At 32.1% G+C, this 13,423-nt stretch overlaps 1 protein-coding gene across 2 annotated transcripts in view; it reads right to left on the reverse strand.

Moving 5' to 3' along the window:
* The window catches only part of LOC149927228 (protein qui-1), a 233,051-nt gene that overhangs the window by 77,419 nt on the left and 142,209 nt on the right, over nucleotides 1-13,423 (reverse strand). For both annotated transcript variants that reach the window (XM_090158274.1, XM_090158275.1), the window contains one exon: nucleotides 5,033-5,180. In XM_090158274.1, the coding sequence (XP_090014400.1) occupies nucleotides 5,033-5,180 (148 nt within the window). The remainder of the gene's footprint in view (nucleotides 1-5,032; nucleotides 5,181-13,423) is intronic.

The following is a 13,423-nucleotide window of genomic DNA, read 5'->3' on the forward strand; positions in this document are numbered from 1 at the left end:
ACTACGATAAAATTAGAACTATGATAACATTAGAGCAACGATTAAGTTAAAACTACGATAAAATCAGATCTACGATAAAATTAGAACTACGACCAAATTAGAACTACGATAAAATTAAAACTACTATAAAATTACAACAACGATAAAATTAGAGCTACGATAAAATTAAAATTACAACAACGATAAAATTAGAGCTACGATAAAATTAAAATTACAACAACGATAAAATTAGAGCTACGATAAAATTAAAATTACAACAACGATAAAATTAGAGCTACGATAAAATTAAAATTACAACAACGATAAAATTAGAGCTACGATAAAATTAAAATTACAACAATGATAAAATTAGAGCTACGATAAAATTAAAACTACGATAAAATTTGAGCTACGATAAAATTAGAGCTACGATAAAATTAAAACTACGATAAAATTTGAGCTACGATAAAATTAGAGCTACGATAAAATTAAAACTACGATAAAATTAGAGCTACGATAAAATTAGAGCTACGATAAAATTAGAACTACGATAAAATTAGAACTACGATAACATTAGAGCTACGATAAAATTAGAGTTACGACGTTTTTAAAATTAGAACTACGATAACATTAGAGCTACGATAAAATTAGAGTTACGACGTTTTTAAACTTAGTAAACGAATTATAGAACATGTACCCTAGTTTGTTGGACGAAAACGTAATCAATTTCCGTTAAAAAAGCATTACAATTTGTTTTAGTCTAACATACGCCTTACGCCATGGCAAAAAATTATCATAGGAAACTAGATATTGCATGTATTGAGTGACTCAATGACTACTTTTAAAATTCAGGAATAGTTGCAGTGAAATCGGAAACTGTGCTTTGCAAAGCGCCACTGAATGAAAATTAGTTTAACTTCAAAAACAAAGACCGAGGGAGGAGATCCTTTCCCGGGGGTAACTCCATTAGGGTCGATTTTTAAATGCCAGATGGCGCCACAGTCTGAAATTTTAAATACGCTAAAAGCGGTGAAAAATATTATTTCGTGTTTCTTTTATTCCGATATTTTCTCGAGTTGAGCTCAGATTTTCAAAGTTTAACATTAGAAAATCGTTTAAAATAGTGTAAGAAATTCTTATTTATTAAATATTAATACTTTTCCCATTAAAAAGATTAAATTAACGCCATCTAGAATAAATAAAAGCATTAAAATTTAACCTCTAATGGGCTTCAACCCGTTAAGCCTATCGAATGAAATGTTTTTTCTTTAAGAAAAATGTAAACAGCAACTGAGCCAAACTGAGGTCGAATCGACGGGCGCAAAGGTAAAAGTTCAAAGGGCCGATGAGTGTTAAAAGAAGACCTTAATTACACAGCGCACCAAATTTACACCCCAATAAAATCAAATTGAAACTCGTCTCCCGAAGGCGGTTCCTTTTCAGGTCGGGAATATCTTCGAATCTCTGGGGGGGATTTTACCACTGCCGTGTTTCGGTGTTATAGTGGCCATGGGATTGGGTCTTGAGAATGGCTCGATATATTCGCATTTCCTTCAGCTCAAAGTCGAAAGACCGAAATTCTAAAGACTTTGTCGCCGCCTTCGATATAAACTATAAGGGACAACTTATTACTTAAAATTTAAAAGGAAATATGAGAATATTCGGTTTAAGACTCTTATCCTTAAAAGCTAATGGTTAGAAAGGGACTTTTTGATCTTTGCAAGACTTTGATGCAACCAACGAAAATTTCGGGAAAGTTTTACACTTGTCCATTGTCATAAAAGTAGAAACGACTCACTGCTAAGAAGGACAATCTTGGTACATCAAACGTGTGAAAATACGCGTGTGAATGTAATAACGGCACGCGATGCACGCTCTGTGGTACGTATCAATTAACACGTAAGCGGCAAAGCTCGACTAATGTTGTTGTCTGAATAAAAATCTGGCCAAATTAAATAAAAACTAATGTAATTAATGAGTCTATAGAAATTGCTTTATTAATAATCAAGAGATTCCTGCACGTATTTAAGGTTTTTTTTTAAATAATGTAAATCTAGAGAGAGGTACTACAATGACCTAATTTGCCCCAAAGTTTTCTTGTCGAGTTGTTCGACTGTCAATATTTTATTTCTGTAGCGGCTTTTAATTAAATGAATTTTTTGGTACAATAATGGTTTCTTGTCTTGTTATTTTTCATTTAGTAGAAACGGGAACTGCCATTGTCTGATTTAGCTAAAGTTTGGTCTCAAAAATAGTACTTTGATTTCAAATTCTATGGTACCTATAATTTATTTTCAAATATTTTCTGTGATAGTGTACCCCTACAAATGAGTATTTCGGTCTCTTAGTTAAATCAGAAGTACATGAAATATGAAGCATGTACAGGATAAAGCAGTTTGCACAGCTCAAAATTTATCACGTTTACTACTCCACCTAATAACATAAAATGTAAAAAATACTCTATACAATGACAATATTTTCTAGTCATTGTGAATTTCACCCGCACTATTTTTCTTCCGAAAACGTATTTTAAAAAGTATCAGCGGGATCCTGCGAAGGTACGTGCTTCAGGCGTATCAAAGAGAGATGGATACTTCTTTCAAAAGACATATATCATTTACTTCTGGTTACATCCATATATATTGAAAATATTCGAATTATATTGGATATATTAGAATTCCATTGGATATATTGGAATTTTATTGGTCATATTAGAATTCCATTGCATATATTAGAATTCCATTGGATATATTGGAATTTTATTGGTCATATTAGAATTCCATTGCATATATTATAATTCCATTGGATATATTAGAATTCCATGGGATATATATTATAATTATATTAGATATATTAGAATTCCATTAGATATATTAGAATTCCATTAGATATATTAGAATTCCATTAGATATATTAGAATTCCATTAGATATATTAGAATTCCATTAGATATATTAGAATTCCATTAGATATATTAGAATTCTATTGGATATATATTAGAATTCTACTGGATATATAAGAATTCTATTGGATATATATTAGAATTCCATTGGATATATTAGAATTCCATTGGATATATTAGAATTCCATTGGATATATTAGAATTACATTAGATATATATTATAATTCTATTAGATATATTAGAATTCCATTAGATATATTAGAATTCCATTAGATATATTAGAATTACATTAGATATATTAGAATTCCATTAGATATATTAGAATTCCATTAGATATATTAGAATTCCATTAGATATATTAGAATTCCATTAGATATATTAGAATTACATTAGATATATTAGAATTCCATGAGATATATTAGAATTCTATTGGATATATATTAGAATTCTACTGGATATATATTAGAATTCTACTGGATATATAAGAATTCTATTGGATATATATTAGAATTCCATTGGATATATTAGAATTCCATTGGATATATTAGAATTCCATGGGATATATATTATAATTCCATTAGATATATTAGAATTCCATTAGATATATTAGAATTACATTAGATATATTAGAATTCCATTAGATATATTAGAATTCCATTAGATATATTAGAATTCTATTGGATATATATTAGAATTCTAATGGATATATTAGAATTCTATTGGATATATAAGAATTCTATTGGATATTCCATTGGATATATTAGAATTCCATAGGGTATATTAGAATTCTATTGGATATATATTAGAATTCCATTAGATATATATTAGAATTCCATTAGATATATATTAGAATTCTATTGGATATATAAGAATTATATTGGATATATATTAGAATTCTACTGGATATATAAGAATTCTACTGGATATATAAGAATTCTATTGGAAATATATTAGAATTCCATTGGATATATTATACTTCCATTGGATATATTAGAATTCCATTGGATATATTAGAATTCCATGGGATATATATTATAATTCTATTAGATATATTAGAATTCCATTAGATATATTAGAATTCCATTAGATATATTAGAATTCCATTAGATATATTAGAATTCCATTAGATATATTAGAATTCCATTAGATATATTAGAATTCTATTGGATATATATTAGAATTCCAATGGATATATTAGAATTCTATTGGATATATAAGAATTCTATTGGATGTATTAGAATTCCATAGGGTATATTAGAATTCTATTGGATATATATTAGAATTCCATTATATATATATTAGAATTCCATCGGATATATTAGAATTCCAATGGATATATTAGAATTCTATTGGATATATAAGAATTATATTGGATATATATTAGAATTCCATTGGATATATTAGAATTCCATTGGATATATTAGAATTCCATTGGATATATTAGAATTCCATGGGATATATATTATAATTCTATTAGATATATTAGAATTCCATTAGATATATTAGAATTCCATTAGATATATTAGAATTCCATTAGATATATTAGAATTCCATTAGATATATTAGAATTCCATTAGATATATTAGAATTCTATTGGATATATATTAGAATTCCAATGGATATATTAGAATTCTATTGGATATATAAGAATTCTATTGGATGTATTAGAATTCCATAGGGTATATTAGAATTCTATTGGATATATATTAGAATTCCATTATATATATATTAGAATTCCATCGGATATATTAGAATTCCAATGGATATATTAGAATTCTATTGGATATATAAGAATTATATTGGATATATATTAGAATTCCATTGGATATATTAGAATTCCATAGGGTATATTAGAATTCTATTCGATATATGGGAATTCTATTCTTTTTCCTTATTGGGGCAACAATTTAAACTGAAATGATCAATTAAACTATCGCTATTTAAGTAAGAGACCAAAAGTTTTCATTTAGACCTTGGCTACCTGACTAAGTAATTTCCTTTCCGAACAAGTCCTCAAAATGCCAATTCAGCCAGAGGGTTTGCTCTCGTGGCGTGGGACTATGTTATAAATGAAGATTCAGTCAAACAAGCAGTTCGTTTCGCCGCTAGGACAGAAAGGGGCGAGTATTAAAGACGTTGGATAGGTGCTTACGAGAAATAGTGGACATTCTTGCGGCTGACGCCCAGGATGACATCCTCGAAGAGTTGTTGAAGGCCAGAGTTGCTCTCGTCGTCGGCGGCCGGCGTCCCTGTCGAGTCCACGAAGTCGGCGGACGGAGCCCCGTCAATTACCGGCACTTCTACGGATCAAAGGAGAAGTAACAGCATCTCGTTAAAATACCGCAAATTCTTCGCCCTTTTCGCCCTCCTGTTAATCTCGCCAACCAAATTGAGCCGGGATCAAAGCTGATCCGCCCGCAGTCATCGGATGACACGGTTTGCCCGGAGACGCGTTTGACTGCGCTTAAGAGCTGTTCTCCAGACAGAACCTTGACTCCGGCCTCGCTAATCGACAATACTCATCCTTACACCGCGAATAAGAGGAATATTTGATGCGCGTATAGATATAAGCCCACGTAAGTGTGTCAATATTTCAAATATACGTTCTTGCGCGTGACATTACCTTTACATTGAGTGGTATAGCAAGCTTATTTACCCGCTTTTATACCCTAACATGGCGGCGTATTCTCACGCGCAAAATGAACTTAAAGATCCCCCAAACGACGCTAGCATCTAGGAGCAACAAACACAAGGAGAACGCGGCTAGCCTTTAAACACGCTAACGCAGTGTTGTGTACAAATTTCATTGGATGAACCTTTATGCTGAATGTTTTACGTCCAAGGGGGAAGACAATTTCCGAATTTCCCCCTTCCGACGGCAACAGGCGATAATGCGTCTAACCAATGAAAACTGTTCGCAAGAAAATGCACGACTTTTGATGGGTTGCGTTCTCTTGTATGGGGTGCTGTGTTTGTTGCTTCTAGGTTTCATTTAAGAAAATGCTTTTACGGCATACTTATAAGTGATTATGTTGCATATGCGCTTTAGTTTTAAACATTTCGACCACGCATTTTTGGTCAACTTTAGGCTACGTCATAATATATAATACGTGCTTTTTGAGGTGGTGCATGGAGCCGTGACGAAGAGTAGATCGTACCGACGGCAGCAGGCGCTAAAGCGTCTAACCAATGAAAATTGTACGCAAGAAAATGCACGACTTTTGACGGGTTGCGTTCCTCTTGTGTGGGGTGCTGTGTTTGTTGCTCCTAGCTAGCATAAACTCTATTTATGTCTTATTCAACTTGTTTAAAAGGTCCACGGGCGTCTTTGTATTTTAACGTAAACGAGCTCGGGTGATTTCGCGCGAGTGCCCTAAAATAAATATAAAAAATGCGCGAGCCTTTTACGCTAAAATATGGCGGAGCACGTGGGACATTTTAACAAGTTGAACAAGACAAAGAATTTCCGCAAGTGCCAATTTCCCATCTTTTAATAGGTGATTCTATAAAATACGGGTGGTCACGTGTAAATGTTTTTTCTACGTCACTAGCAATAGTTATTGAAGATAGAGAGCATTAGTTTTGCCATGGCAACCGAAAATGTTTTTGACAACACAAAATGGAAAATTCCTTACCCAAAAAAACATGGGATTTTGAAAATTTCTTAAATGCAAAAACTAGAAAAAATTTATCAAAATTGACGAATTTATCAAAATTTTCTAGTTTTTTGCATTTTAGAAAGTTTCAAAATCCCATGTTTTTTTTGGGTAAGGAATTTTCCATTTTGTGTTGTCAAAAACATTTTCGGTTGCCATGGCAAAACTAATGCCCGTTGAAACGTTTCCTTTTGGGAATTTTCTTGATTCATTAAGGCCTACTTAATACCCGAGTTTGAACAAAATCGGTGTGTTACACCTCGGGTAGTCTCCTTGTAAGTCATTTTTCTATTTTACGGGTTCTTTGCGTGCTGGGGCGTAGGACCACCATCTGATAACAGTATTTAAAGCCACGTATTATCCAAGCTAGTGGCACTATTTACGAATAACGTCACTGGCACGTAAGCTAAAACTTTGCTCGTTTGGTTCGTAAACCAAATAACGCCCCTCAAAGCAGACGACATCTTTTTGTCAGCCGCTTAAAGCACCACTAACTCCGTCAGGAACCTAGTGATAAAGGTTTTAGCTAGCCTACAGATTCTAAGTCACTCAATCAGTAACTATTTCGAGTAACTGACACACTTATGGAATATCATTATAGACTTATGGTTTAGCTATAATCAGAAGTAAATGAGCCGAAGTTATCAGACTGCTATACTCCCCATGTTGGAGGCGTTTTCCTTATGAAGTTACATTTTTACCTCGAATTTGAAATTTTGCGCGCTCCTAGGCCGAAAAAAAACGTTTTTGTTTTTTTGAAACCATTTTTTAAACATATAAATAGCTGTACCCACAATTCCCAAGTGCAATTTATCGCGTCAAAAGACGGGGATGGAAATTAGCTTTTATTTGACTCGATTTTCTCGTCATTTTCATAAGGAAAACGCCCTCCGATTCTGAGCGCTATTTCGATAACTTCGGTGCATTTACTTCTGCTATAACGTATTCGAGAGCGAGTTAGAGAGTTAGACGTACCAAGTTTTGGAACCCTGATTAATAGACTACGGTTTCAGGGATTAGAATACATGAAAGTGTAATATACATCACGGCTTAGAGACTGTATACTCACCATAAAAGCCAAAACGACACTTTGGAAAAACAATTTGCGAATTCGTTATAAGCGTCTACGAGCCAAAGCTCATTTCCTAGCGTTAAAAATGAAATCTGCGCCCGAAGCCATTCGCGAGTCACCAATTTTTGAGCCTGAGGCACATTTCATTTGCTTAGAAAAATAAGCCTGTAATGCAATTTCGAAATATTCGCGGGGAGAATATACAGGGTGTTCTGATTTGATCGAACAGGGCCCAAAGCTCCCCAAAATGTTTTAAAACTGTTCGGACATCCTGGAGATGGTGAGGTATATTTTTAGTTAACTTCACTGTGTTTGAAACAAAAATTTAAAATATTTTTGTTTGAATAAAATCAAAATATTTTTGTTTGAATCAAATCAAAATATACTTTTTTAATGAAATCAAAATATTTTTGTTTCAATCAAATCAAATTATATTTTTGTTTCAATCAAATCAAAATATTTTTGTTTCAATCAAATCAAAATTTTTTTGTTTCAATCAAATCAAAAATTTTTTGTTTCAATCAAATCAAAATATTTTTGTTTCAATCAAATCAAAATATTTTTGTTTCAATCAAATCAAAATATTTTTGTTTCAATCAAATCAAAATATTTTTGTTTCAATCAAATCAAAATATTTCAAAATAGTTACACCAAATTGTTTTAAGTCTTTTTGAACTTCCAAGAGACGGTGAAATATATATATATATATTGAATCTTCACTGAGATTGAAAACAAAAATGTATATTGTTTTTCTTTGGATCAAATGTCTAAAATCAAAATTTGTAGAGTTTCATCGCTATTCAGATTTTTGATTATGGAGGTTAAGGCTTCTTAAAAACGGCTAGCGAGAACGTCTAACGAAAGAAGTCTGTACACAATAAGACTACGTTTACATTCAAGCACGTTCTCTATAGGTGTTTTCTATCGCTACCTTAATCGCTTAATTCAACTGACACTATTACTCTTATTAATAATTCGTTAAAAATAATTAAAATCTGATATTTAACTTATTCGTGAAATAAAATTAAAAAAATATTTTTGTTCTATCCTGAAAATCAGAAAATTTTCGTTCATGATATAAAAAATGGTCTCAAGCAGAACTAGAGCACCCTGTACATCTCGATGGCTGCGGGAAAGCCTGCCATTGCGGGGCACCGTTAATACGAGGAGAGATACATTATATCGATATATGTGGCCTGGCTGGTTTATTTTATTGTTGGCTTGAATTTTAAATCGAAAACACAGATAAGAAAAAGTATAAAAAGAGAAAACCAATTACTACAATTTCTTTCGGTCCCCGCCGAGAAATGGCCAAGTACACAAAAAATATTTATATTTGAAAATTATTCTTCGCGGCTTAGAAATACTATTTTTATCGCGTCGAAACAGACACGCTAAATCTTTGAAACCACCTCTATCACCTTTTGAAAAAACCTACCGGGTGCCTAACACCGACGCTGGGTTTGAAAGCCGTGAGATTATAGAAGCTCTGAGCATATTACTTTTTATACGTTGGTGCGTAGAAATAGAAATTCCAATTTTTACGGGAATTATTTGTTAAATCAAAAATACTTCCACGATCGCGTTACGAATCGAATAGTAGGAAAATCAATTTATCTCGGGCATGAACCGAACCCGCAAATCTTTAACCAGTACGTTTTCTAATTAATTTTTGTTTGGATCAAAATGTCTCTAATCAAAATAGTTAATCATTTTTTAATCAAAATAGTTAATCATTTTTTAAATCAAAATAGTTAATCATTTTTTAAATTAAAATAGTTAATCATTTTTTAAATCAAAATAGTTAATCATTTTTTAAATTAAAATAGTTAATCATTTTTTAAATCAAAATAGTTAATCATTTTTTAAATCAAAATAGTTAATCATATTTTAAATCAAAATAGTTAATCATTTTTTAAATCAAAATAGTTAATCATTTTTTAAATCAAAATAGTTAATCATTTTTTAAATCAAAATAGTTAATCATTTTTTAAATCAAAATAGTTAATCATTTTTTAAATCAAAATAGTTAATCATATTTTAAATCAAAATAGTTAATCATTTTTTAAATCAAAATAGTTAATCATTTTTTAAATCAAAATAGTTAATCATTTTTTAAATCAAAATAGTTAATCATTTTTTAAATCATTTTTTTCGATAAATATAATAATATTTAAGTTTTACTGAAATTTAAAACAGAAATTTAAATTGTATCTTGTTTGAACCCAAAACTCAAATCCAAATTTGTAGGGAATCATCGAAATATAGGTACACCAAAATATGTAAAAAATTGTAACATTCCAGATACGGAATAATATTTCTTATTTTGGACCCAAAATTTGAAGGGCATCATCGAAATTAAAATACACCTAAATATATTAAAAAAATAAATTCCAGATATTGATAAATATTTCATATTTAATTTTAACTGAATTTTGAAACCAAAATTTAAATTATTTAATATTTGGGCCCATAACTCAAATAAAAATTTGTAGGGCATCATCGAAAACAAAGTACACCGAGATATGTAAAAAATTAAAATTCAACATACGGATAAATATTTAATATTCAATTTTCATTCAATTTTGAAACCAAAATTTAAATGGTTTCTTATTTTGGACCCAAAACTCTCTAATTAACACTTCTAGCCCATTATCACCAAAAAAAATAAAATTGGCTTTGAGATTACGCTGTACAAATTATACAGATTAAAATTGTCTTAGAAAATGTCTACAATCCTAGACGTTCTTCGCAGGCATTTCTTAGGCTTAACAAAATAATTGATAACGAGGCCTACTAGTAAATTATAAATATGTTTGTGTACGTCCTGACTCAATAGAATGCTTTAGATTTCTTAAAAGAAGTTTAGGTTCTTTGGCAATGCATCAAGTGGTTGCTGACTTGCTGTACAAGTTTTGGTGTAATTGTGTAACACTCCCCCAGTAGGCACTGTTGAATTATTTTTTTTATAAAATCAATAAAATGGATGAAATTAATTTTTTATACATTACGAATAAGCTTCTTCATTGTTTACCTAAGATAGTAGTTTAGTAGTTTCCACCGATTTCCTTTCCGTATATAATTTCGCAAAAAGAGCGGAAATCGTAAAATCCGTTTTCCTAATTTTTTTCTCGCTTGTGAGTTTTCACTGGCCGAAACGAATTGTTGCGATAGATTTCATCCTATAGTCATGATTACATCTTTGTAGCTCGAGTTTTTATATGGGTATTTTCTAATCTCTTCTACAATAGCTTCAGAATTAATTTTTGTCATTTTAACTTAACCGCTGATGATATACTATATCAGATCGAAGAGCTAAGCCTATAGGTCTTATCTCGAAATTTCAAAATGGCGACTTGAAAAAGGTAAACACACGCACTCCCTCGGTTTCCTAAATCACGTGACTAAAAGACTGGCTATGATTGGTCTACGGCTACGGGGAAAAAAACCGCACCAAAATATATATCGCAAAAATAGAAATAGGACCCGCGACGCAAAAACACGAATTTCACAAAAATAACAGGAAATGTTTTTTCCTTTTCCGCAAAAAAATACGAAAATCGCGCAAAAATCGCCCAGTGAAAACCGGTCGTAACAAAATAGATGAAATTAAATTTTAAAAGATTACGAATAAGCTTCTTCATCGTTTGGCTAAGATCAAAGTGTAGTATTGTTTCGTACAAATAAAATGGATGAAATTAAATTTTCGTATCCGAGGTAAAATATATCTCGTGTATGGATTTATACGAAATACATACTTTAAAAACTCTTCTATTTTTAAGAGTGTAAGCATTACACGATACGTAAAACGAAGAATTTAGTTAAATTCTAACGAGCACCCCTTAATACGAACTAAAACCAGCGTATTGGTAATACACGAAGATTTGTTGGCGCGAAAGCGGTACACGCGTTCGGGGAAAGCGAGTTGGAACAAACGAGAGTTTGATTATTATTTGGGCCGGAAATTAAAAACTTAGCCAAGAGTCGCGATGATTCCGCACAGCGCGCCACCGGAGCAGACGACGTAGAGCGAGGAAGCGAACAACTTCCGGCCATCCCTCGGGGGTTTCAGGATCCAAAACCCCAAAAGCAAAGCTCGCGGGGTATTTAATTATGCATCCGCGATGCCGTCGCATCGATTTTCCGAACCTTCCATTTCCCTCCCACCATCTCTCTCCGTCCCTTTGGCTGAACTAAGTCCGAACTACGCGTTTAACGGCGACCTCACTCGAGAGATGGAGCCACGGGCGGCGAGTAATCTTTCGACACCGTTTGGCGACACCCCGACAGCGTTTCGAGCTTGGATTTCAAATTAAAGCGGTATAGAGGCGTCAAAGGAAACGGGCCCAAAAGTCTAATATAATGAAATGAAGAACAAGGCTTAAGAGTTGAAGGCGCTCCACGAGCTCCCTCTGCCGGCGGCACGCGTATCAAAAGAGTCTCATTCCCGGCGACACCTTTCGGCATTCGTGTCGCCGACGTAATAGCGCCATTCGCGGTAATTAATCTCCAAGCGACGAAATACGTTTAGCTAGGCTTCTCGAAATAGCCGCTTTCAATTGACTCTAGCGCCGCGTACCGGCCCGAAATTTGTGCATTTATTTTGGTTTTAGTCGCAAACCGGGTACTCCGAATAATGGCTTACGGCTAACAAAGAAAACTTACAACGGAAAACGTTACATTGTAAAACGTTACCAAAACTATATTTTATATTTTCGTAATATTTTCCGTCGATTAAGATCAAAGTTTAAAAAATAATAAAGTTGAGTTCTTTGTAATGTTGTAAGTCGGAAAATTTTCCGGAAATTGACCGAGGCCATTTTTCCAGAAAATTTTCCGTATTTTTCCAAAAAAAGATAAAAAAATTTTCATTAAATGATTAGTCTAATTTATTGTTTGCAAATTTAAATAAAGCGGCATTTTCGCCTCATTTTTTCAAATCTAAAAGTAAAACTAAGCCTCTAGACTAGTTTAAACTGAATAACAATGTAACACTATTAATGTTTTGTATTATGTTTACTGATATTAGACATTTTATATCGATAAAAAGTTAAAAACATTAAAAACCTTTAAAAAGTAATTCATATTTCAATTTTTTATTTTTCTGATTTGCGGAAAATTTTCCGGATTTTATTTTTCCGGAAAACTAACAACACTAGTTCTTTGGTTCCCATAAACCCACTTTGTAACTATATAAATGGTTACATTGTGAAAAAGTGTTTCCGAAACCAAAACCATTTACATTGAGCTACTGGACTCCAAAGGAAATGAAAATCAGTTTGCGTCTTTCAAATCTTATGATGTATTCAGTCGATGAACAAATTGACCATGCTAAGTGCTCTGTTTAGTCAATATCTAACACCATAAGTCTATAATATTATTCTATTAGTTGGTCACTTTGGGGAATATTTTACTGACAAGGAGACGACCCGAGGTGTAACCTACCGATTTTGTTCAAACTCGGGGGATTGGATCATGTAACTTGAAAAATCCTAAAGGGAATTTATTCAATGGGCAACGGTTTTACTATGGCAACGAAAAATGTTTTGACAACATAAAATGGAAATTTTCCCATTAAAAATAACATGGGATTTGGACCTATTCCAAGGGCCCCCCCCTGTGAAAGATTTTAAAAAATTGAAAAGTTTTAAAATACCAAAATTATAAAAAAAAAATTAAAAATTGTCGAAAAAAATCAAAATTGATCACATTTTGATCAATTTGAACCAAATGGGTGAAAATGAACCGATATGGCTTAAATAGGAAAAATTTCAATTTTATGTTGTCAAAAACATTTTTCGTTGCCATGGCAAAA

This window comes from Leiobunum rupestre, chromosome 9 (genome assembly GCF_980474605.1).
Source record: "Leiobunum rupestre chromosome 9, qqLeiRupe1.1.hap1, whole genome shotgun sequence".
NCBI classification, from domain to species: domain Eukaryota; kingdom Metazoa; phylum Arthropoda; class Arachnida; order Opiliones; family Sclerosomatidae; genus Leiobunum; species Leiobunum rupestre.